This window comes from Dasypus novemcinctus, chromosome 13 (genome assembly GCF_030445035.2).
Source record: "Dasypus novemcinctus isolate mDasNov1 chromosome 13, mDasNov1.1.hap2, whole genome shotgun sequence".
Lineage (NCBI taxonomy): Eukaryota > Metazoa > Chordata > Mammalia > Cingulata > Dasypodidae > Dasypus > Dasypus novemcinctus.
Genome location: NC_080685.1, coordinates 81,504,275 through 81,529,806, shown reverse-complemented (window position 1 = coordinate 81,529,806; position 25,532 = coordinate 81,504,275). Strand labels below are relative to the sequence as shown.

The window sequence follows — 25,532 nt, the reverse complement described above, 5'->3', positions numbered from 1 at the left end:
GCTAATATCTTTAAAGGTTCTATTTACACATGGGTTCACACATATTCTTTTTGTGGGAGACATGAATCCATGTTCAACAATGCTTTTATTTTTCCCCATATCTACAATCAAAGGTACTCTCTTTGATTTGTTTGAGTTTCTATGGATAATATAAAACTTTTTCAGAAGGTCATATTTTTCATCATGGTTAACACATTCAACTATTGATAAATAAACTATACAAGGGACTGATAAAAATAATTGATATCTTGGGTCAAGCATAAGGGATTTGTTATTTTATCTTTGTGCTGGGCTATTAATTTTAAGATTGAGGTTATTATATTTTCTTTATCTTCTCTGAAATAGAGAGATAAAGAATGCCTCTGGGCAGCGGACTTGGCCCAGTGGTTAGGGCGTCCGTCTACCACATGGGAGGTCTGCGGTTCAAACTCCGGGCCTCCTTGACCCATGTGGAGCTGGCCATGCGCAGTGCTGATGCGCGCAAGGAATGCCCTGCCATGCAGGGGTGTCCCCCGCAAAGGGGAGCCCCACACGCAAGGAGCGTGCCCCGTAAGGAGATCTGCCCAGCGCTAAAGGAAGTGCAGACTGCCCAGGAATGGTGCTGCACACAAGGAGAGCTGACACAACAAGATGATGCAACAAAAAGAAACACAGATTACTGTGCCGCTGACAACAACAGAAGCGGACAAAGAAAAAAAAAAGATGCAGCAAATAGACACAGAGAACAGACAACTGGGGGGGGGGGGAAGGGGTGAAAAGGGAAAGGGGGGAAGGGGGGAGAAATAAATAAAGAAATAAATCTTAAAATAAAAGGAATGCCTCTGAAATTATCTTAAAAAGTTTTGAGAAAATTATGAGTGCTAGATGGAAGCAAGCATAAAAATGAAGATATCTCATTTCTTGCCATAAATATTTTATGAATAGGGTACATACAGCATGAAACTGCCCATTTTTAATAAGGTGCTTAAAATAAGTGAGACATCCACTTAATATTTTATATTAAATCTGAGTCATGGATGAAAATGAGTTCTACTGCATTTATAAGAATAAATAAAATAGAGATAAAATTGTATTATAGCAGACACATTAAGCATATATGTACATACTTATTTTTTTATTTTTGTACAGATTTTGTACATATTTTAAATACACATTCAGGGTGAACATGCTTATTTTATTCACATCTGGGATATTCCAGTTTCCCTTCCCAACAAGTTGCTCGAAATAACTGTCTTGGTGTTTTTTCCCTATATCCAAATTTACATTCAAATTCAACAACATCTCTTGTTTTCACATAAAGTTTTTTTTTTTCAGCTGCCCATTTTAACCTTATGTTATTTTTGTTCATGTTTTCTTCATTTACTACACATGCATCTGAAATCAGAAAAATAAACATGAAATCAATTCATTAATCACTGAAATGCTACTTTGCATAGACTCCTAAAATTGCATTCTAGTGAACATTTTAAGATTAAGTAAAATATAGCAATAACTAATATTTAATGAGAAGTTCCAGGGCTTGTCCTTAGACAATTTTTTTTTCTCATTTAAATCTCAAAACTCCTCCTTCAAAGCTGGTGTAATTATCTTGAGGTTACAAATGATGAAAGTGAGACAAAGAGAAGGTAAGAGAAACTTTCCCAAGATGAAAAATTTTACCAGTCTAGGAGATGATTACGGGCCTGAGCCTGAGCACAGAGCCTGTGCTATTTGTCCTATTTATCAAATAGGATTATTGTTGTCATTTTGGGGTAATGGATATTCATGATTTTTGTTTCATTCAGGATCTAATTTCAAACTCCTTGTCAACAACGTACATGCTAAGTTGGTTAATATTTTATTGTAGTTAAAATACAATATTTCTATATCATGCTTTTAGAACCATACTCCTGAAAGTGTACTGTAAAGAGTCCTAAACTTTTTATCAACCAATATTTTATTAAAGTTCAGCTCTGTCTAGGTTATCCTCTGCCCGGAAGACACATATCTATTACACAAAAATATATAATATATAGATAATTTATATGTGGTATATTTTTCAAAGACTCTAAGGAGCACCTCTATAACTCAGGAAATCCAGGCACTGTCTTGGCCCCTGATGTGTGATCACGTTTTGAGGATCACTTTCATTCTCCTTGGCCTTTGTACAAGTACTGAGAGATAACATAAATTAGTGTTAAGCACACGGACTGGGTTTGAATCCTACTTGACCATGTACTAGCTATGTGACCTTGAATAAATTAATTTCTCTGTGCCCAATATACTCAACTTGGAATCAAGGTAATATTATTACCTTTATCAGAAGTAGCAGTAGACACTTAGTTTCCCATTGCTTTAATATAGCAGGGACTATCTTTTTATTAAATTTCATTTACATATGAGAATATATTTGTAAGTTAATTTTCCAGACTAGAATTTTAAAGAGGATATATGCTTTTTACATTTATGTAAGGATCCCCAAATTACCAAGTTATTACCCCATTTATCAATTAACCAAGTGTATCCTTGCCTATTTCCTCAATATTAAAAAAACTTTTTCTTCTTTGCCAGTCTAATAGTTGAAAAGTGACCCTTTCTTTAGTGAAAGTATTTAAAGGTCAAATGTTTATTGACAATATCTGTTTCTTTTCTGATAATGTAACTCTTTGCATGTTTTTCTAATGGTTTTAGATATCTTACATGTTAAGGGCCTTATTACTTTTTCTCTCTTAATGTACAAAGGGATACTTCAAGGTATCTTTGACTCTTCTTTTTTTTCACTTGAGCTAAATTTTCTTGAGCCACAATTTAGGCCCCATTGTCTTATAAAGTCTTGAACAATGTTCCAATATCATAAACTTCTAATTCTAATACATTTTGCATGCTATTACTCAATATATCATAATCAGTATCAAAATATTTTAGGAGCTCTACATTGCATTTTGGGACTGTTTAACATCCAGTAATGTCCACGAATTGCCCTCCATCTACTTATCCAAATTTATTTTCCAAAATATTCTTACTTGGATCTACTGTTCCAGGGAAAAGTTTCCACTCTTTACTCCTTGAATATGCCATAGCTATAAGGAATATTTTTCAGAGTTGATTCCTAGCTAGCATGTACTTTCTGAATGCTCTATGTTTCCTCACAGGTTAAATTTTCTTTTGGATATAATTTAAGTCTCATCCCACCTACACCCACTCCCCAGAAAAACTTATTTTATGACTGCAGGTTTTGGAAATTCCTTCCTATTTTTCATTCTTGGATGGCTCAACAATTATTTTGCTGAGTTACATACATTAATCAAGGGCATTTCTATATACATAGTCATACAAACTTGAAATTTAGACTCTTCTCTAGAATCTACCCACTTTTAGCCCAATCAAATTTATTTTGATGATATTTCTGCCTATTTGGACTTAGAAATCCAAACATGTCTCTATCTGCAATGCTACCATCTGAAGTTAATCTACAGACTGATGTTATTATAACCTAAGATGTGAAGACAGATATGAGTGACAGTTATTAAGACTTGAGACTCTCTTGGGGTAAAAATTTCTATCAGCAACATTTCATAACGCTTAAGTGAAACCAGCATAATTTAGATAGGAAAGGAGTCATATGGCTGTGAGGAACAACTGGCTTTATCCTGTTCAGAGAGGGCTTAAGCATGAGATACCAAGAAGTCTGGCTAGCTGTTGATAGCAAACATTCTTTTTTTTTTTTTTTGGTAATTTTTGCTCTTTCTATAGTGAACTCTATTCCTTGACTTTGTCTCTTTAAGTTTATACTTTCAACTAAGTAAAAATCCTGTTATTTCCTAAAGTTTAATAAGGGGTAGATTTTTAAAAAAGATTTCCATCAAATGCCACAAAATTTGAGGACTGAGGTTTTGGAAGGATATTCCTGAAAATATTTATTGGGATACTAGAGTGAGGGAAAGAAGTGATATCATTGTTTTGAAAACTGGCTGGGTTTACATCTTGTCTCCCATTCCTGCATGTGCTTGTGGCAAAATGCAGATAAGAGATACTATCAGAGAAAATATTTACCAAGAGAAACAGCTTAGTATTCTAACAGATATGCTTTTTCAGGTTTTATTAAAAAGTGGAAACTTTTATATTGGTCCAGAATACTTTCCCTTAACTAACTTATACCAAACTCTTTCTTTGGAAAGTCTTTATGGAGAGGTTAATGATTAGAAATTAAGAACTTACCTAAGCATCTTGGTGGTTTTGACCACTGTCCATTTCCACATGTCACATATTTGGAGCCCCAGAGTTCATAGAAATTCTGGCAACGGTACTCAACTGTTGATCCTTGTGGATATTCTTTCAACAAGAAAGAAATAATATCCCCATTGCTAATAATTGGAGGGTGTCCACAATTTTCCGTAGATCCTGAAAAATGGCACTTGATTTATTGCGAGAGAAAATCAATACATAGGTAAACTAGAGGCAATAAATACAAAGAAAGCACCATACATTATCTTCACAGCTCTTAAATGGTGTCTGAGAGACTTATTCGCTAAAGAATTTCACTTAAATAGTCTGAGAGCTACATATTTTATAATTACTCCTTTTACCCTAAGATAAAACTCACAAACACATTTGGTGAAAAATCTCAGAGGCTTGCAGGGTGTAGATAGAAATAGTAATATTGTATGAATAATGCCAGAAAAAAGTGTTGCTAAGAATGAAATTAGCAAGAAAGCATCAAACTCTCCTTAATAACACATTGTAGTATCTATTGGTCTTTAGATATTTTTTTTGATTGTTATTTTATAACAAAATCTTTATAACATATTCTTGTTATGTTTTTTCCGTTGCAAAGGAATACAAAAATTCTCCTAGTTAAAATGTCCATGGTCTGCTCCATGCTATCATTCTTTGAAATACATGAAATCTATCTATTTCTGCAAACTTGTACACTTCTATTGCATAAAAATTGGATAATGTTCCTTGTGCACTACATGTTTTTAAAATTTAACATATATTATGGACACTTTTTTCTCATCAGTAAATGTTATCTGTACCTGATCCTTCTTAATGGAGAGTTGTAATCCAGTGTATAGACTTAGCATTCTTCGTATAATTTGAGATAAAACTGTGGACCTACATAAAAGAGGAACCAATACCACTCTTAGAGAAAAAAGGAACTTTGATTGAGGAGTGTTGTATAAATTAAGACCTAAGGGATGAGTACATTTTTTTCTTTCAATATTTCAGATCCTTCCAGGCTGAAGGCACATATTGTGCAAAATCATGAGATAGAAGAGATTGTAGTATATTTAAGAATTAAAAGTAGACCATTATATGTGGAGCCAAGAGACAAAAGTGAAAGCTACAGATGAGTTTGAAGCAGTCAATAACATGAGGGGTTATGTGATTAATGCTAAGGAAATATTAAAACCAGTGAGAGGATTTAAGCAGAAGAGCGACATGATCAAGTTGCAAGTAATAACACTGTTTGTGGAATATTTTAGAGCAGAGACTAGAAAAAGGGATATCTTTTAATAAACAGTGAAGCAGGAGTCAATAGTGTTTTCACTTACATATGGTTTCTTCTCTTCCCCACTTGCAGCCATCCTCAGCCACTACTGATCCTATTCTATCTAGATCTACGTATGCTATCTTAATTTTAATCATTACAGAGACATCATTTTCTACTGTTTTTTTCAGTTCACTTGCACTTCTAAATCGGTCCCAACAATCAAGTGAACCTGACACTTTTGCACTATTCTTTCCCCCATTCATTTCTTCTCTTCCTTCTGTATCCAGATTAGATTCCATGGTTCATCACTGTAATCATTCCCTTGCATGCACACTCAGTTCCTATGCCTTTCTTTCCATCTGTAACCCAAGTCTTAGAAACATCAGTCCTCTTCATATAAATTCTCTGCCTACTCTTTCCCTGTATTGGAGAAGCAGACTTTGAGTACAAGAAAAACAGATGCAACTGTCCAGACTTGTCTCACCTTAAGTTAATTAGTATAAACCCAAAAAGGACGTCAGCACTGCTCAGTCTGGGTCTTTTTCCTTCCCTACTTTAATTATCTCTCTACTTAACCACCAACTGTAACTCTGTTATATTAAATAACTTTATTAACATGTAGAAGGAATCATAATAAAACTACATCATGTTATCATTAACAAATCTAACAATCAAATGCGTTCTATGCCTGTGTTCTCTATTACATTGGATGAAGATACTAGCTTCTATCTAATTAAGACCCCTTCACTTCTCTACAAGATTTTACTCCCATTTCTATGCAAGCAAGCTTCTCTTTCAGTTATCCTTTCACAACTGTATCACTAATTTCTTCATTTTTCTAGATCAGTACTCAAACATAGTGAAAATATCCCATCTCAAAAGAATTTTTAAAAAAAGTCAAAAAGTCTCCATAGAACGCAACTCTTTCTCCAGTCATCCCGTTTTCCTTCTCTCTATAAAAAAAGATTACTGCAAAGGATTCTCTGCCATCCCTGCTCACTTTATCCCACTACTACATTAAAATCAGTGCCTTCCATCTAGTCAAATTCATTGGTCAAAATCAAATGTTCAGTAAATTGAAACTGGGTGATCAGTCCTTTAATTTTGATACACTTCCTTGATGTGGTTTTGGGACACTGTGTTTTCCTGCTATGCCTCCTATCTCATAAGTTTCATCATCTAAGACTCTTTTGTTGGCTCCTCCTTATTTCTCAGATCTTTCAAAAATGGGAGTACCTTTTTCATTAATCCACTAATGTCAGATTTTACTTGGTCTGAATACTTTATTGACTTTGGCTTTTTTTTTTAAATCCATCACTCAAAAATGATTATTCAGTTTTCTGCTGAACACTTGTTTGAATTTTGAAGCTCAGGTTTCCTTTTCCTTTTTCTGGTTCCTTTTCTGCTATTTCAGGAAATAATACCCTGTTTGTGGAATATTTCATTAACAGATCAATAAAGAAGACAACTGTATCTTATAAATAAAAGAGGAGGATAACAAAGTCCTTTGCCTAAATAAATGAAGTTTGATCGTGACAGATTTTATTTTCCAAAGATGGTCACTACATTCTCTTCCATACTACGTGATCTCTGCAATTTAAACTTGCCACTATCCTATCAAGAGTTAGACTCTAATTCCTCTCCTTTTAGATATCTATGCTGATCTTAGTATTTTTCCAGTGACCAATACAATATAGAAGAAATGACACTGCATGATTTTAGAATTTTGTCTTGAAATCTTGGAATGTTCTTGTTCTGAACACCCTTTCTTGAAAGCTGGCTTCCACTGTTCGAGATTCTCAATCCATATAGAGAAGCCATATGTAGGTGCTCTATTTTACAGCCTCAGGAAAGACCAGGCTTTCATCAGACGATGTGTGCAGAAGTCTCCAGATAATTCCAAATCCCAGCTTTTTGAGTCCCCCTACCCATTCAAATCTTTTATAGTTGAGACCCAGATATTGTGAACAGTTATAAGCCAACAATGCTGTGCCCTGTCTGAATTCCTCACTGACAGCATCCCTGAACATAGAAATTGTTGCTATGTTAGGCCAATATGTTTTGTATAGATAATTAAGAACCAGAGACCTTTGAAGAGTGGAGGATTTCAGGTCAGGGCAAAGAAAGTAAAGGTAAGTTTTAAATTATTTGTTGTGCCAGAAAATAAGGAAGTGTTAAAAGACAAATTGTGGCATTAGAAAATATATAGGAAACTGCTTTCAGTAGGTACTACTGGCAAATTTTGGGATGGATTTAAGTGTCTCAAAGGATACTTACTGGAATTGTTTATAATACACTGAATACTGAATATCTTCATCCCCAAGAGTATTGTAAAGAGTAGATGTCCTAGCTCACATGAACTTTTTTTTTAGTTTATTGAAATATATCACTTGTACATAAACATACATAAACAATAAATATAAATAGTTGTGAACTTACAAAACAAACATATATAACATCTCACCCTACCACCAATAAGTTGCATTGTTTTTAAACCTTTTAAACTAATGTTTAAAGAGCATTGTCAAAATATTACTACTAAACAAAGTATTTTTCCCCTAACCAATCTGATTATTATTATCTTTATATCGTTTATATATGATCACACATAAACAATTAAGTGTATAGTAAAAGTTGTGAACTTACACAGCAAACATGCATAACATCATACAGGGGTCCCATACATCAACCCTCCGCCAACACCTTGCATTGTCATGAGATGTTTGTTACAAACTATGAAAGAACACTGTCAAAATCTTACTACTAATCATAGTTCTTATCTTACATTTGGTGTGTTTTTCCCCCAACCCACATATTATTATTTTTTAAATATATATTTTTATGACAGAAGTTGTAAACTTATAAAACAATCATGCACATGTGCAGAGCTCCCAAACAACACCACTCCATCAACACACCACACGTGGTGTGTCATTTGCTACAGATAAAATAATATCATCTGATTATTGCCATGTCCATAGCGTACATTTGGCTCACATTTTCCATACTGCCTCAGTATCAACACAGTACATCTTTTGTATAGATGCAAGAATATTATACTATTACTACTAACCACAGTCCATAGGTCACTCCAACTGTACTTTTCCCATGCTTCTCCACATACCCAACACCCTGCAGTAGTGATATACATTTGTTCTAGCTAACAAAGGACACTCTTGCATCTGTACCAGCAACCACAATTCTCACCCACCTCTTGGTTTACTCTGCTATCCAGTTCCACGATTATTCTCAAGCATTCTGTCAATTGGCATTTACATAACTAGACTACCATTTTCAGTCGTATCCCCACTTATAAACTAGCTGTTACTCACTGTGTGTTACCATCCACTCTATATATTTCCACACTTTTACAGTAAAGCTAATTAAAACCTCTACATACACTAAACATCAGTAGTCCATTTAGTCCTTCTCTTATCTCATTTAAGAATCCACCATCTACCACCAGGTCCTGAAGATATTTTCCAACAATTTCTTCTAGAAGTTTTATGGTTCTTGTTTTTATTTTTAGTTTTTAAATCCATTTTGAGTTAATTTTTGGATAAGATGTGAGATAGGGGTCCTCTTTCCTTCTTTCAGCTATGGATATCCAATTCCTTGAGCACCATTTGTTGAATGGATTGTTCTGCCTGAGCTGTGTGAGTTCGACAGGCTCGTCAAAAATCACTTGACCATACCCGTGAGGGTCTGTTTCTGAGCATAAATTTGGTTCCATTGGTCTATTGTGTCTGTCTTTAGGCCAGTACCATGTTATTTTTACTACTATCGGTAGGTATTATGATTTAAAGTCTGGAGATGAGTGTTCACTTTTCCTTTTTATGATGTTTCTGGCTATTCAGGACTCCTTACCCTTCCAAATAAATTTAATGATTGTGTTTTCAATTTTTTTCTTACTGCTGGTAGAATTTTTATCAGTATTGCATTAAATCTGTATATCAATTTGAATAGAATTGACATCTTAATGATATTTAATCTTCCAATCCATGAGCATGAAATGTTTTTCCACTCATTTTGGTCTTTTTCGATTTTTTTAACATTGAGTTGCAGTTTTCTGAATACAAGTGCTTTATATCATTGGTTAAGTTTATTCCTGACTATTTGAGTTTTATCTGTCATATTTTATTTTTGCCACTCTTTTGACACTTTTAGTTACTTTTATTGATATAATCTTCATTTCTAGATGCTCGTCCAGGCCCCTCTCTTCTGTCTTTTCTTTTCAGGCTCTAGCACAGCCTTTAGTATTTCCTGAAAATCTGGTCTCTTGCTTAGAAATTCTCTCAGTTTCTGTTTATCTATGAATATTCTAATTTCACTTTCATTTTTGAAAGACAGTCTTGCTGGATATAAGATTCCTGGCTGGAAGTTTTTCTCTTGTAGTATCTTAAATATCAGACCACTATCTTCTTGCTTCTGTGGTTTCTGGTGAGAAGTCAGCACTTAATCTTATTGGATATCCCTTATATATTATGTATTGCTTTTCTCTTGCTGCTCTCGGAATTCTCTCTTCGTCTTTGACTTTTGACATTCTGATGAGTATGTGTCTTGGAGTTGGTCTATTTGGATTTTTTCAGATGGGAGTACATTGCTTCTTGGACAGGGATATCCATGTCCTTCAATAGGGTTGGGAAATTTTCTACCATTATTTCTTTAAATAGTCCTTCTTCCCCTTTCCCTTCTCTTCTTCTGGGACACCCATGACACACATGTTTGCACGCCTTTTGCTGTCATTTAGTTCCCTGAGATCTTGTTCAATTTTTTCCATTCTTTTCTTCATCTCTTCTTTCATATGTTCACTTTAAGAGGCCATTTCTTCAAGCTCACCAATCCTTTCTTCTGCCTCCTCAAATCTGCTGTTATATGATTCCAATGTTTTTAAAATTTCATTGATTGCACCTTTCATTCCCATAAAATCTGCTATTTTTCTATGCTTTCAAATTCTTTGTGCTCATCCAATGTCTTCTTAATATCCTTAATCTCTTTAGCCATCTCATTGAATTTATAAGGAGATTTGTTTGAACATCTGTAATTAGTTGTCTCCACTCCTTTATGTCATCTGGAGGCTTATCTTGTTCCTTTAACTGGGCCATATCTTTCTGTTTCTTGGTGTGGATTATAATTTTTGGGTGGTGTCTTAGCATCTGGCTAACTAGAGTATTTTTTTCTGGGTGCAGTGTTTCTCTCTAGTTTAGGGCTTCCTCTCATTTCTCCCTTGCTGGTTATGCAGTAGGAGCCAAGCATGTAGTTGGTGTTGTAAACTGTGGAGGCTGAAGCTGCTCTCATTGCACCAGGGACCAATGAAGCTTTTCCAACCTTCTCCTTTGCCAGCGGTAGGGACAGAGTCACAGCTATGTGGAATAATACAAGTGCAGGCCTAGACTGTATTTGCCCAGAGAGACTGATGAAGCTTCACATCCCTTTCTCCCCTACCTGGGGCAGGGATGGAGCTGCAGGTATGGGCAGCAATCTATGAAGTCCTGGTCCTAAGATGACCGCAGTTGCCCTGGTAGACTACTGATTTTCAGTCTATGCCAGCCAAAGTTCCCTGAAGTTACCTGCATAGGCTGGTGCAGGGCTCCTCAGCCTGCTCCCTGCCAGAGGCAGGGCTGAAGCTTAGGGGGGCTGCAGGTTGATCTGTCTGAAAGAAACTGTCAGCCCGGCTTCCCCTCAGGCTGGCGGCAGAGTCAGAATGGTGGCTATTGGCCCTTTCCTGACTTGGGCTGGTTCTCATCCCAGCTGTTCCCAGTGTCATCACTTAGCCAGCCAAGTCTCCCAATCAGTAGCTGAAATTGGCAGTCAGCCATCTCCTCCTCCCCTGTTTCTGGGAAATGGAACTTCCAAATCCCGTCACAAAGCAGCTCCTGGGGTGGCTTGTACCGCCAGAGTAGGATGATCCTTGGTCTCTGCAGCTTGGCTGGTAATTTCCCAAAGAGCCTGGCACAGGTTCTCGCAGCTTCCTCCCTGCTGGAGGTGGCACTGGGGCCTAGCCTAGAGCTGCAGTATGGGAAGAAACCAGTCTCCACCAGCTCTGGGATTTTCAGTCCCCCCCGATTCCCCTCCTGTCAGCGTGGAGTTAAGATGGTGGCTCCCAGTCTCTTTCTGGCTTGGATGGGCTCAAACCTTGGCTGTTCTCAGGATCATACTGTAGCCAACTGAAATTTCTCATCGTAGCTGAAATTGGTGCCCAGCTGTCTCTTCCTCCCACATTTTCGGGAAGTGGAGCTTTTGGTTCCAGCTGCAGAACAGCTCCCAAGGTGGCCAGTGCCTCTGCTGGAGGATGGGCACTGCCTCCATGGCATGGAGCGCTCTACTTATGAGTCTTCTCGGCAGAAGGGCAGTCTCTTCCTTCCATTCTTTCAAGGATGTTGCAAGATTCTCTTCTGGTCTTCTGGAGCCCCAAACAGGTGCTTCAGCTAGCTCCAGAGAGCTCTGGGTATTTGTTAACTGCCCTGTAGCAGAAGCTGAATCTAGGAGCTCCTTACTCTGCCACCATCTTGCTGGTTCTTCACATGAACTTTTAACTTTTTGTTTTGAAATGATCTTGGTCTCACAGAAAAGTTGCGAAAATAGTACAGAGAATTCCCAGGTACTTTTTACCCAATTTTCCCAATGATAACATCTTTTGTAGTAATAGTACAATAACCAAGACCGAGAAACTGACATTTTTACAATACTCCTAACTATAATACTCACCTCCTTCAGATTTTACCTTTTTCTCCATGCACATGCTTCTTGTCTGTTTGTGTGTGTGTGCATGTGTACACATACTTTCATTAGTTTTATCACATATATAGATCCATGTGAACCCAGCTACATTCAGTTGGGATACAGAAATGTTCCATCACTCCAGCAGTCTCCCTTGTGCTATCCTTTTATAGTCACTGCATCCCCTTATCTTTCATCCCTAGCCACTACTGCTCTGTTTTCCATTCACTGTAATTTTTATCATTTTGAGAAATTTAAATACATAGGATCACACAGTGAGATTGAATTTTTCATTTCATGTAACTCCCTTGATATCTAGGCAAATTGCTGTATATATCAATAGTTCATTACTTTTTATTGCTGAATAGTGTTCCCTTGAATAGAGGTATCACAATTTATCCTTTCATCCATCTAAGGACAATAGCGTCTCCATTTTGGGGCTATTACACATAAAGCTAATATGAACATTCATGTACAGATTTTTGTATGCACATATATTTTTATTTTTCTAGGGCAGACATTGGCAAACTTTTTCTTAAAGAGTGAGATGATAAGTATTTTAGGATTGTGAACCATATGGTCTTTCACAACTGCTCAATTTTGCTGTTGTATCACAAAAGCACTCATGGACAATATGTAAATAAAGGCATGTGGTTCTGTTTCAATAAAATTTCATTCACAAAACAGGCTGTTTTGTAAATGGGCTGTGGTTTGCCAACACCTGCTCTAGGTAAATAACCAGGAATGATATAGCTGCATTGCATGTAAAATAAATGTTTAACATTATGGAAACTAACCATTTTCAACAGTGTCTAACCATTTTGCTTTCCCATTTGCAATGTGTGAGAGGTTCAATTGCTTTGTGTTCTCACTAGTGACTGCTATTAACAGTGATTGTTTTTTTTATGTCAGTCATTCTAATAGGTTAGGGTATCTCATTATGTTATATTATGTGTTTATCTAATGGATAATGAAGTTCCATCTATATAGTTTTTTTGGTAGAAGGTCTGTTGAAGTCTTTGGCCCATTTATTAATTGTATTGCTTTATTCACATTTAAGGTGTTTCTTATACATTCTGTATACAAGTCCTTTGTCAGACATATTATTTGAAAATGTTTTTCCAATCTATAGCTTATCTTTCATCCTTATAAGTGTCTCTTACAGGGAAATTTTTTTAAAATTTTGATGAAATCTTATTTATCAATTCTTTCTTTTAGATCATTCTTTTGGTGTCATGTCTAAGAACTTTACCTAACCCAAGCTCATGAAGATTTTCTCCTGTTTTCTTCTAGTCATTTGTAATCTTTATTTCACATTTAGATGTAGAATCAATTTGTAGTTAGTTTTTGTATAAGGTGTGAGGCTTAGGTTGAAATTAAGTTTTTGACTAAGGATGTACAATTGCCCCAACTCCGTTTGTGGAAAAGACAATCCTTCCATTCAATCGTGTTTGCACCTTTATCATAATTCAATTGTGCATATTCGCATAGTACTATTTCTGGACTCCCTATATGTCCTATTGATTTATGTCTATCTCTCCATCAATACTGCATTGTCTTACTACTGTTGCTACATAATAAAGTCTTAAAATTGAAGATATAATTCTTGTGACTTTATTCTTTATCAAAGTTGAATATTAGTTCCAATCCCTTTCCATACACATTTTAGAATCAGCTTATCCAAAATACACAAAATATTGCTAGGGAGCAGATGTGGCTCAAGCAGTTGAGTGCCTGCCTTCCACATGGGAGGTCCCGAGTTTGGTTCCTAAAGAAGGTGAGCAGACAATGAGTGGACACAACAAGCAGGCAATGAGTGGATACAGTGAGAAGACAATGAGTAGACTATTTATATTTTCAGTTTTATCCTCTTTTACTTCATGCATTTTGAAGTTCTGTTGATCGGTGCATACACAGTTAAGCTTTTGGGTGAGTTGACTATTATTGTGTAGAGTCTTTCTTTATCTCTGATGATTTCTTTTGCTCTGAAGTCTACATACTTCAATATATGCCCTTTACTAGGTTGAAGAAATTTCCTTCTATTTCCTTCTATTCTTGATGCTTGAAGTGTTTTTATCAAGAAGGGATACTTCTTATCAAATGTCTTTTCTGTATCAATTGAGATGATCATGTGTTATCTTTATTGTGTTAATTTGGTAAATTATGTAATTGGCTTTCTTATGTGGTTTCATATTTGGTTTGATAACACCTAAATTACAATAGCATATACATATACTTTTCCTATATCCCTCCATTTTCTCACTTTTTTTCTTTTTTTGGTGCTTGTGACCACTTATATCTTTGTGCATTGTATGTCCAAAACCATAGACTTATCATTACTTCTTATGGATTTGCATTTTAGCATCTGTAGGAAGTAAGAAGTGGGCTAACATACCAAAAAACACAATACAATAGTACTGCATTCATAATTACCCAAATGCTTACCTTTACTGCATTTTATTTCTTTATGCCATTTTGAACCATTCTCTAGTGTCTATTCCATTCAGTCTGAAGAACTTCCTTTAGTATTGTTTGTAGGCAGGTCTAGTGGTGATGAACTTCCTTATGTTTTACTTTTCTAGGAATGTCTTAATACCTCCTTATTTTTGAAGAAAACCTCATTGGAAATAACATTATTGGTTGGTTACTGTTTTCTTTCAGCACTTTAAGTATTTCAGACTACTCTCTTCTTGCCTCCATGGTTTATGAAGAGTAATTGGCACTCAAGCTAATTGGGACTCCCTCGTACATTAGATGCTGCTTTTCTCATGCAGGTTCATAGCACTCTACTCATCTTTGCATCTAATGTGGAGAAGTAGGAGCCTGTGACCACCCCCACCCAAGAGGAAAACTCCACAGCCCCCTAACCGCATATATCTCGCTTCTGTAACAAGCTTGCTCGACTGTAAAACCTTATCTCAAGGCCTCCTCCTCTAGAAAGTCTCATCAGTCCCTGCCAAAAGACCAGCCTGACCCAGACCCTTGTAAATAACAAGAACTCCCCAAAGGCTTGTCTCCCCTGATAGAATTCCCAGCGCTTGACTGACCGCAAACACCTGCTTCTGTAGTGCTTGCTTGCTGAGCTATTGCCCCCTGCCCTGAACCTAAAGCCTAAATAAGCAAACTCCCCCTGCAACTCAGGGCTGCTCTCTCCTCTGCATAGGATGAGGCAGTCGCCGCGTGGCTAATAAAGCCCTCAATTGGAACTTTATTCAGAGTCTGAGACAGGTCGATATTGCTGGTCTATAACACTAATAGTGTGATCATTATATGATGGACTATATTTTTCTTCATGTTAGTCCTGTTTGTATTCCCTGGGCTTCTTGTATATGTGTATTCATGTCTTTTGCTATGTTTGAAGAGAACTCTGTCATTTTTTTTTAATATTCTTTCTGTCCCTTTCTCTCTTCTCCTGCTGGGACTCCCATAATCCATATATTGGAATGTTCATTCATTGCTCCCCTGATATTCTTTAGCTCTTTCTATTTTTTTCTTCATCTCTGAGCATTTTTAAGATCATTTTAAAGGCTTTGTTCAGTATGTCTACATTTTGATTAGCCTCATTGGTGTTTTCTGGATTTTAATCTTCTTCCTGTGTATGGTTCACTATTTCCTGTTTCTTTGTCCATCTTGTACTCTTTTGTTTCACATTGTAGTAGAATATTAGCACTGGGATTTATTACCTGAAGTGTCTGTTTCTTGATTTTGTAATCAGCTTCAAAAGGTCTGCCCAAGGTGAATGCAATATGCAGAGTTTTCCCCTGTGTCTCTAGACCCTTGTATTGTCCTTGACTTTGACTTGTTAGTTGATTTGGAGTTCCGCTGTTTAAAGAAGATTGGTTGTTCCTTCTCTTTTCCAAGAGATAGATCTCCCACTCTTGGATGAATGCCCTAGAACTTCCACCTTTATCGTTTCCTGTACTCTTCTCATTGTCTCAGGCTTCTTTTTCATGGAGGGAACATTCTGAAAAGAGGGGCATATTGGAGAGGACTTTTCCAAATCAGTCTTTCCCTGCTGAGACAGGGCCAGGGACCCACGAATAGGTTCAGAACTGCTTCACAGCACCCTAAGGAGGGAATCAGGAAGGGTGCAAAGAGCTTCTTACGTAATTCTCAAAAACTGAGCTAACTTGGCCTGCTTCACAAATCCAGCCCTTCAAATAACTGTCTTTAGCAGTCCTGATGAAGCATAGCATCCTTAAATCTCCCCAGTCATTGATCCTGTCTGGGGAATTTGGCAACAATGGAGGTCACTGTCCTTTTCCAGGTGGGCTGAAACACTGACTGCCCTCAGAGCTGGGCCCTCTGCTACCTCTAGTTGCAAATCAAATCTGTGATAGGAGACTGGTTGTGCTCCTTCTGGTCTTGAGGAAGAGGATTTTTATGTTTCTTCCAGTCACCAATAAGTTAACAAGGGGCTAGACCCCATGGTGGCCTGTTGTGTCACACTGGTAGCCACCACATATACAGAGCAATTTACTGTTTTTTTTTTCTCTTTTCTTTTGTTTTCTGTTTTCTTTTGTTTTGTTTTCTTTTCTCTCTCCTCCCTTCCTCCCTCCCTTCCTTCTTTCCTCCCTCCCTTCCTTCTTTCCTCCCTTCCTTCCTTCCCTCCCTTCCTTCCTTCCCTCCCTCCCTGTAACTAATCAACCGTTTCCTCCTGTTCTTCTCAGGATGCTGTATGTTTTTCTTCTGACCTCTGGAGCTTCTAATTTTTTCAGTTTTTGCCTGTTTAACAGTTTTTCTGGTAGAAGGATTACATCTTGGAGCTCCCTACTCCATTGTCTTCCTACAATCCTCTCTTGCTGATGTTAAATGTCTTTCTCCAGGTTTAGGAAATTTTTAGCCACTGTTTCTCTGGATATATTTTAGCCCCACACTCTTCCTCTTTTCCTTCTGAATCGCTCATAACACAAATTTTGGACCTTGTGTTATTGCTCAGGTTTTGGGAAGCTCTGCTTTTTTAGTTCAATACTTTTCTCTCTCTTGTTCAGATTGCATAAATTATATTGATGTATCTGCAAGTTTGTCTACCAGTTTTCTGCTATCTCCATTCTTCTAATGACCCCATCTGGTGAAAATTTTTTTTTAAAATTTTGGTTACTGTATTCGTCAGTTTTAAACTTTCTGTAGGTTCTTTATTTCTTTGATATCTTTGCATCAAATTTCTATTTTTACAATTCTTTACAAAATTTTGTGATTGCTTGTTTTGGCATTTTTATATCTCTTTTAAATTCTTTATCAAATAATTCCAATATCTTTGTCCTCTTGTGCTCTGTGCCAGTTGATTGTCTTTTCTTCTTTTTTTTTTCCTGGTTCTTAGTGTTTGGGGTAATTTTGGATTGTATCATGGACACTTTAAGTATTATGTTTACAGAGACCAATTCTAACTGAAATGTTCTATTTTAGTAGGCAGGCAGCCTATTCATATTTAAAAAAACATATCCTGGCACACTTTTGTGCCCTTCAAATGTCAATCTTGCTTTCATATCCTTTTCTATGCTATTGCAATATGCCCTTCTGTGAGCTACACAGAGACCATTCCAAGCCCTTGGTAGCATTCTATACCATAATTCAGTTCTCAAAGCTTCTGCTGTGTTAATTTTGGTTATTTTCACATATTGGCTCCTGAGGGATGAGGGCAGTACTTCACAGATATTTAAAGGCTCCTTTCTATTCTGACTTTCTGTTAGATTCAGAGAGAGATGTTGCTTTTGTTAGCATTTTCTTAGTGAAGGACTCAGATAGTCCCAGAGCTCCACTTGCTAGTTTATGCAGCAGCTGAACCAATGGGCAAGGGAAGAGGATACATATTTGCTGGTGCTTGCCTATACAGATGGAAACAGTTGAGAGGATTCCGTCCCACAGTTTCTTTGGCAACAGCAACCTATGGGGAGGAACAGGGCTATCCCTTCTTTGTTGGCATTTACTACAGCCAGCTAGGCCAATCAAAAGGGCTCCTTCCAATAAGTCTCTTTTGTTGCATTGCCCAGAGAAATAATGGTGGTACAGGCTGTTTGCTATCATTTTAATTGCTTCTTTTATGGCATTAGTAGAGCAGGTGTAATCAAAAGGAATCACTGCAGTAGGGCCTTCCTATTTCCTATCCTCTGACCGGAGAGCACAGACTCTTCCTCCCCCTACCCCCACATTTTTGTTCTTTTATGACTACACCCGTTAGCACTTCTGGATTTGGGGTTTCTCTAACTTAGATTTTCTCTAGCTCAGATATAACATAAACAGTGTCACATGATATAATCAAACTGTTTTGTCAATGCTGAAAATTTTAAGCTTTGTTTTCTCACTACACACATTCATTCAAACTTCGTACAAGTTAAATAATAATTCAAGAGAGGTAGACCATTTTTGTAACAAAATTAAAATAAATCTTAAATCAGTTCATATTTTCTTACTGTCTTTGACTACTTTAGTCTGGCAATTTTTTTTTCTGCTGACAAATATTTTCTTGTCACTGAGATTTTTTTCTAACTTTCTCAATATGACAGATTATTCCAAAGTGTTGAGTTCAGTTCACAGAGGCTTCCCTGTTCTATTACTTAAACTTTGGGAAATTGAAATGGGACAGGGTAAGTGTTTGGATAGAAAAGTACTGTTCTATTCATTTATGTCCTGGCATGCACAATGAAATAAATTAATTAATTAAAAAATATGACAAATTTGAATTTTTAAACATAATTCATTCACATTATATCTTAATTCCTAGTGACAGGAATATCATTATTGATTTCCCAGTGAATATTTTTTTCTTGTGATCACCTTTGTTTATAGATTATATGTAGTTCTTTTAGATTTAAAAAGAGAAAACTTTCATTTTTACTTTGAAGGAAACCAGCAACTGTTTTATACAAAATTATAAGAAAACTCCAAATAGATTTCAGATGTAAAGTATAATCAATCTTAACTTGGTTTCCTTTAAAAATTTTATTTCATCTTCTAAACAATACATAAAACCTAACTTTCAGAAAAACATGTCTTTTATAATGTTGCAAATGGCAATAACTGCTCATTAATAACTTATTTATTTAAAATTAATATTAACAATAAAGAATATAATACAAATGTCTTAAATATGTGATATTTTAATAGTTTTCTTTATTTTCTCTTAGAAAACAATTTTATTTCTGTAGAATTTCAATTGAATTTGCATAATTTCAAGATAACATTTAGTAGGTTTTACTTAAATATTAGGTAATGTTTTACTTAAATATTAGGTAATGTTTTACTTAAATATTAGATGTTGTCTTCAAAGTTTATCACCATTTTTCACTATTATTTCCCATTAACACCTACATTTCATCTATATAAGTAGGCAAATTAAATCTGCAACTATCATTCAGAGATTTTCATATTTAGTCAGTACATTTAGAACTATAACTCAGTAAGGGAACTTCTGCAAGAAAAGCAAGTAGATACACAGTAGATTTGTTTTTGTTTTTTTTTTTAAATCATAAAACATATTTTTACTTACCATTGGGGCTACATTTGGGATGGGAGGACCAGCCACCTTCCGTACATGAAATGGTGCTCTCATTATTTTGAAGGCTGTAGCCTGAATCACAGAAAATTTGTACCGTGGCACCTTCCAGATACATTTGTCCTGAAGATGCAGAATAACCATTTTCCACCCAAGGGAAAAAGCACAGTCCTAAAGAAGCAAAAGATAAATTTGAATGTGTTGAAAATGGTAAACTAAATTCAAATTTTGAAATATTCAAAGAGAATGTCAAGTTTTAAATCAGAAGGCAGTACAAAATAAATTTCTAAAAATAAACTTTAGTTTATGCTACCATGTGCATACCAGAAAAAGCAAACTAGTAGCCAATGCTATTAGCCATTATTTAAATGAAGCCATTTTGCATTCAAAAGCTATTCCAGATAGTTCAAAATTATCAATATTTTAGTTAGTGTTTCGATTTCTGATTTACTTTCATCAATTACTCTTCACAGAAGAAAATGGGGCATTTTTGTTTCCTTTGAGGGCCTGTTTTCTTTTCCCTCTGTTTTTATCTTTCTGGATTCTGCCATCATTTTGGGCCTGCTCTACTCGCTGAAGAATTAATATAGACAAATGGTCCTCATCCAGGAACAATTTTGTCACCCAGAAGATATTTGGCAGTGTTTGGAGATGTTGTTGGCTGTCACAACTTGGTTGGGGCTACTGGGTAGAGGTTAAACTTCCTGCAATGCACAGGATGGTGTCCCCACGACAAAGAATCTGGCCTAAGATGCCAATACCGCCAGGACCAAGGAGCCCTGCGATAGATAAACATTTAAGGGACAAGATGAAATTAGCAGAAAATATGAACACAGTTAAAAGAATAAACCAAAATTGCTCTTTTAGAAAACTTATAGTGTACTGCAAAATAGAATTCATTTTTAATAAAATGATGTTTTATAAAATGATGTTATAGGAAGTATTAGAAATATTAGAAAGGAGATATGAACTGTCAAAGCTGCTGACCATTTGTATGCAAAATTCAAACATTTCCGTTTGTAGAGCAGCTTACGTTTTCCCAAATTTCATCTTCGTCATTTGCTTTTCATAAAAAGTTCCTCAATAAAAGGGAAAACATTCCTCATCTTGGTTGTCTTCCTGAGTCCCCACCCCTGTGACTGTGTCAAGACCCTGTGATCTCTCTGGTTCCTGCCTCTCCATTCACTGAATAAATCATTCAGATGATGACCAAGGCATTTACTCACTGCGACAATTTGGTGTTGGTGACCATCCTTCCTCTGTGCACGTTATGCGAGTCCAAAAGGTTTGTGAAGGAGACATAAAACTATATTCACAGGAATAATAGAAAAATTTTCCCAAAGGAACTGGAAAGACTGATTTGTATCTGCTTTCATCATATAGTTGCCCATGCTTTATTTCTGGAAATTCACAAAGTATCTCTTGGCAAAACAAAGCAAAACAAATAAGAATATGCAAAAAGAATAAATAACATCAATTTCAATGATATATTGATGCATTTCATTTATTAACCCATTACCCTTTTGCTATTAGTGATTAAGAGACCGAGAAATATCATTTAGCATAAATACAAAGATATTTAAATAGGCCATTGTCAAAGAAACGCTACTAACATTTTTGGAATCAAATAAAGTATAAACTCTTTTCAAGTATCTCCAAGAAGATAATAGAGAACAACTTAAAAATGAATACAGAGGGTAAGAGCAGCTTTACTGAGTAAACCTCACTGATTTAAGATATATGTTGGTGGGATGAGAGTGCTGATTTTAATTCTCCATTTACTCCCTTCCTCTCTTCCTTCTTTTGCTTATCATGAGTTGTTCCATGTGAAATATCAGGCATGTCTGCCCCCTTCAATCCAGTCAAGATATTATGTAGGTTAGGTTTTATTTTCATATCATCAATCATTTTTATGGATTATGAATATATTTTCAATGAAAAAAATTAGAATAAGCAAAGAAGCATAAAATAAATAAATTTTAAAAGTCACTCCATTCAAAAATCACCCCAAACAAAAAATCCAGGATATGTTTACAACTAGATTCTAATGAATAAGAAATATGTATATATGTGCCTATATTTGATTACATACACATTTATTGTGGTGGGAAAATGTGAAACTAATTTAGCATTGTCAGTGCCTCTAAAGAAACAGAATACTGGTGGTGGACTTGGCTGAGTGGTTAGGGCATCCGTCTACCACATGGGAGGTCTGCGGTTCAAACCCCGGGCCTCCTTGACCCGTGTGGAGCCGGCCCATGTGCAGTGCTGATGTGCGCAAGGAGTGCCATGCCACGCAGGGGTGTCCCCCACGTGGGAGAGCCCCATGTACAAGGAGTGCGCCCTGTAAGGAGAGCCACCCAGCGTGAAAGAAAGTGCAGCCTGCCCAGGAATGGTGCCGCCCACACAGAGAAGTGACACAACAAGATGACGCAACAAAAAGAAACACAGATTCCTGTGCCACTGACAACAACAGAAGCGGACAAAGAAGACGCAGCAATTAGACACAGAGAACAGAAAAATGGGGGGGGGAGAGGGGAGAGCAATAAATAAATAAATAAATAAATAAATAAATCTTTAAAAAAAAGAAAGAAACAGAATACTATGTACAATAGTATTTATAACAAATAAATATACAAATAAATATGAAAATACTTAATTTGCAAATTAATATGCAAATATTTATTTAAATAAATATGCAGTGAAAGAAATAGATGAACATAATTTTATACAAACAAATATGCAGTATGTTCTATAAATAATATACACTATTTAAATATACTATGTAATATATGTTACACTTTTTACGCTGCTTTTGAAAATAATATTTCACTTTGTTTTCTTACTCAAGCCATTTCCACAAAATGGTACTTATGACTCATAAGGAGACTATTTCCCACTTTTAAAAACTACTGCAAAGAACGTTTCTGCTGATGAACTGGTCAGATAGTCAAATTCTCTTAATTTAACCAGAGATAATGCACAGTAACTGAAACTATTAGTTCAGGTAATATGAAGCATTGTAAAATATGAATTTATTTATCTATCTAAAAATGTGCTTTAGAAAATTTGGCAAGGACAAAGAGACACTCATATACTAAGATGGGTTTCCAGTCTTATTTCTCATTACTCTGTTCAAATGTCCTGCTTTCAAAGTTGGAATATTAAGTGCTTCATAAATTATTACACATTGTGCCTTCTTATTCTTACTCCTCTTGTTTCTAGTGCCCAGAATGATATTACCCACTATTTGCTTGTCCCTATTTTACCTTTCAAAAAGTAATTCAACAACATTCAGCAAAAGTTTGAGTGCCTATATAGATTACACAAGACACAGAGCTAGCCACGATGTCAACTTCTCTATGCTGTATTCCTTATTAACCACTCACGTTGAGTTGAAAACAAATTACCTTATCTAGGAATTCTACTAAAACCTTGTCAGAGATATATTTCTCATGTTTCTCTTTTCTTTTTTTTGACTGTTATATGTTTACAGTTTTCTCCGTAAGAATAGAGTTGTTGTAAGGTAGTGCATGTGTTCTTTCTTTCTCTCCCTCCCTCCTTCTTTCCTTGTCTAATTCCCTCCCACCTTCCATTCCTTCCTTCTTTCCTTCCTTCCTTTCTCTTTCTCTTTCTTTTTTATTTTTGTTGCTGTAGAATGAAGCATAATATATGATACAATATACTCTTTTTGACAAAATATGCATGTTTTTATATACAAAAAGTTGTTCTTTTCTTCTTTGCCTTTTGACACTTCTTTTAATAGGCTTGTATGTGTAAATGCAGTGTCAATTTATAGATCACTTAACTCAAGGAACCACTTCTAGAAAGTGTTTCTTTAAACATGTTCCAGAAACCTAGTTTGTAGTTTGAAAATAGGTTTTTGGCTAAGGATTTTTCAAAGTTCCACAAAATTACTTTAACATTTCAAACCCCTTCCTCTACCAGTTTGCTTATGTAGAAATCTTTTTTAAAAAATACCAGTACTAACAGAAATCTAGAGCGTTTAACATAATTTACATACAGAAAGAGAAGTCAATCAATGTACACATCCACACACTTTTTAAATGGGCATGAAATAAGGATTAATTCCTTGGTACAAACTAATTGAAGAATTAGAGTACTTTTAGTTGAGACTGCATAGTATTTTATACTGGACAGAAAGTCGTTGTTTGTTTTTGTTTTTTCCATCAGTTAATTGTTCTCTACTGATTATAACTCAGTACTAAGATGAAACAAAAAAACTTAATAAACTTCAAATCTGTAAAAACATTATTTTGCAACTTTTAAAATGGTGGCAAACAATGTTTACTTCTAATATTTTTTCTTATATTAAATTCCCCAAATACCTTTACATAATATACAAAATTTGGTGTGAAGCAAAGTGGTAAATTAAATTCTTACTGGAAATTAAACAGTAAAACACAGTGAGTCATATTCTACTTATACAAATATTTAGTAAGTAAAGGTTTCATTGCAATAAATAGAAAACAATTGGAGTGAGCATAAAATCTGAAAGTAAAATTTTTAAATGTTTTTCATTTACATTTTTAACAATAGAAATGATGTGCAATTCTCTCTGGTTTTCAACATTTGTTGATGTCCTCTGAAAAATAAAATAATAGTTCATTCTCATTATATAGCAAAGCTAAAAATACTTTTTATTAAAATAGATATATTTTTAATGTTCTGCTAATCTAATTGAAGTATTAAATTCAGAATGATTTATGATATTTAAAATTTGAAGTTATTTATTATGTGAAAAGTAATACTCCATCAAACATTGTGGAAACAAAATCCAGCTCTTCCTGATGTGTTTTTCAGCCAAAATTTCATGAGCATACATGGGATTGCAATGTCATGTCACTCTGTCACCCTAAGTATATTCTGATTTTTCATGTTTTAATATTTCTTCATAATTAGAACTTGGTGGCTTTTCATATTTTGAGACTCAGAAAATAGAGAAAACACACATTATTTAATTTTTCCCTTAGGTGACTGCAAGAAAATACTTCCCATGGATGCCGCTGCTGATAATAAAGACAAAGGTCACAATTAAAATATTCCCACTTATTGTTTCTACCAAAAAATTAGATGCATAAAAAAGACATGACAAAATCACATTTGAGAGGAAAACTGAGTATTTAAATTTTTTTTAAACTTACCTTGTCTCCCAACACAGGATACCCACAGGATTAGAAAGACATTAATTAAGAGAAGCATATTAGTAAGTCACAATCATATATAAATAAATATATTCCAGTTGTGTTGTTTTATTTTGAATTCTGCTTCCCTTACTAGGAAGAGACTGTGACTAAATTTCAGTGCACTATAATGAAACTAGTTTAGTGATTTTTTTTAACAAATATCAAAGTTCAGAGAGTTGTGCAATATCATTAAGAAATCCCTTATCATGTCAGTGTTTCACCATAATTCTTTAAATTCATAACTTGATAAACATTTGCAAAATTCTCAGTGCTTACAAGCCTGAACTGGCTCTGAAATTATTATGAAGTATTAATTTTTATAAACAATATTTCTTTAACAGAGGTGAGGACTATTAGATCAATGTGAATGATTCCCAGAGTCCATGTTTTTTCGATCTTCTTTTTCATTCTAAAGTCACTTCATCTCACGCTATTACTTGTGCTTATATTTGAAAACCAACAAATGCTTGGGTCTTAGTCAACTCTCTGTGTTTTCATGATTGGGAGAACAAATCTTGATTTTTTTTTTTAATTTGCCTTAGATTGCAATCATTACTGCAATGATTCCAGCACATTTTAGATATTTGAATTTTCTCCTGGGATCCCCGTTTTACATCATAGATAGTTTATTCTGACAGAG

General features: G+C 35.4%; 1 protein-coding gene and 1 non-coding gene across 3 annotated transcripts; one reads left to right on the top strand and one right to left on the bottom strand.

The window, feature by feature from the left end:
• Positions 1–1,097: 1,097 nt before the first annotated feature.
• CFHR2 (complement factor H related 2) lies at positions 1,098–25,007 on the bottom strand. 2 transcript variants are annotated; one of them, XM_004476358.5, is made up of 5 exons: positions 24,851–25,007; positions 20,912–21,106; positions 19,680–19,856; positions 4,198–4,380; positions 1,098–1,374 (listed from the first exon to the last, which is right to left on the bottom strand). In XM_004476358.5, the coding sequence occupies exons 1-5, from the start codon at positions 24,906–24,908 to the stop codon at positions 1,175–1,177; spliced, it is 813 nt and encodes a 270-aa protein (XP_004476415.1). In that variant the 5' UTR covers positions 24,909–25,007; the 3' UTR covers positions 1,098–1,174. The 2 variants fall into 2 exon arrangements, with proteins under 2 accessions (XP_004476415.1, XP_071063733.1); XM_071207632.1 differs by having other exon boundaries at positions 20,912–21,085; positions 24,851–25,000.
• On the top strand, positions 18,701–18,833 carry LOC111759970 (small nucleolar RNA SNORA36 family). The gene has a single exon (XR_002793793.1). It is a non-coding gene; the product is annotated as a small nucleolar RNA SNORA36 family (small nucleolar RNA).
• Positions 25,008–25,532: the final 525 nt, after the last annotated feature.

Excerpts from the sequence above, each read along its gene's own strand:
- CFHR2 (XM_004476358.5), bottom strand. The coding sequence starts at position 24,908 with ATGCTTCTCTTAATTAATGTCTTTCTAATCCTGTGGGTATCCTGTGTT. Across the intron at positions 19,857-20,911 it reads ACCAACACCAAATTGTCGCA|GACTGTGCTTTTTCCCTTGG; the intron begins GTGAGTAAATGC and ends TTGCTTCTTTAG. Across the intron at positions 1,375-4,197 it reads AAAACCACCAAGATGCTTAG|ATGCATGTGTAGTAAATGAA; the intron begins GTAAGTTCTTAA and ends TTCTGATTTCAG.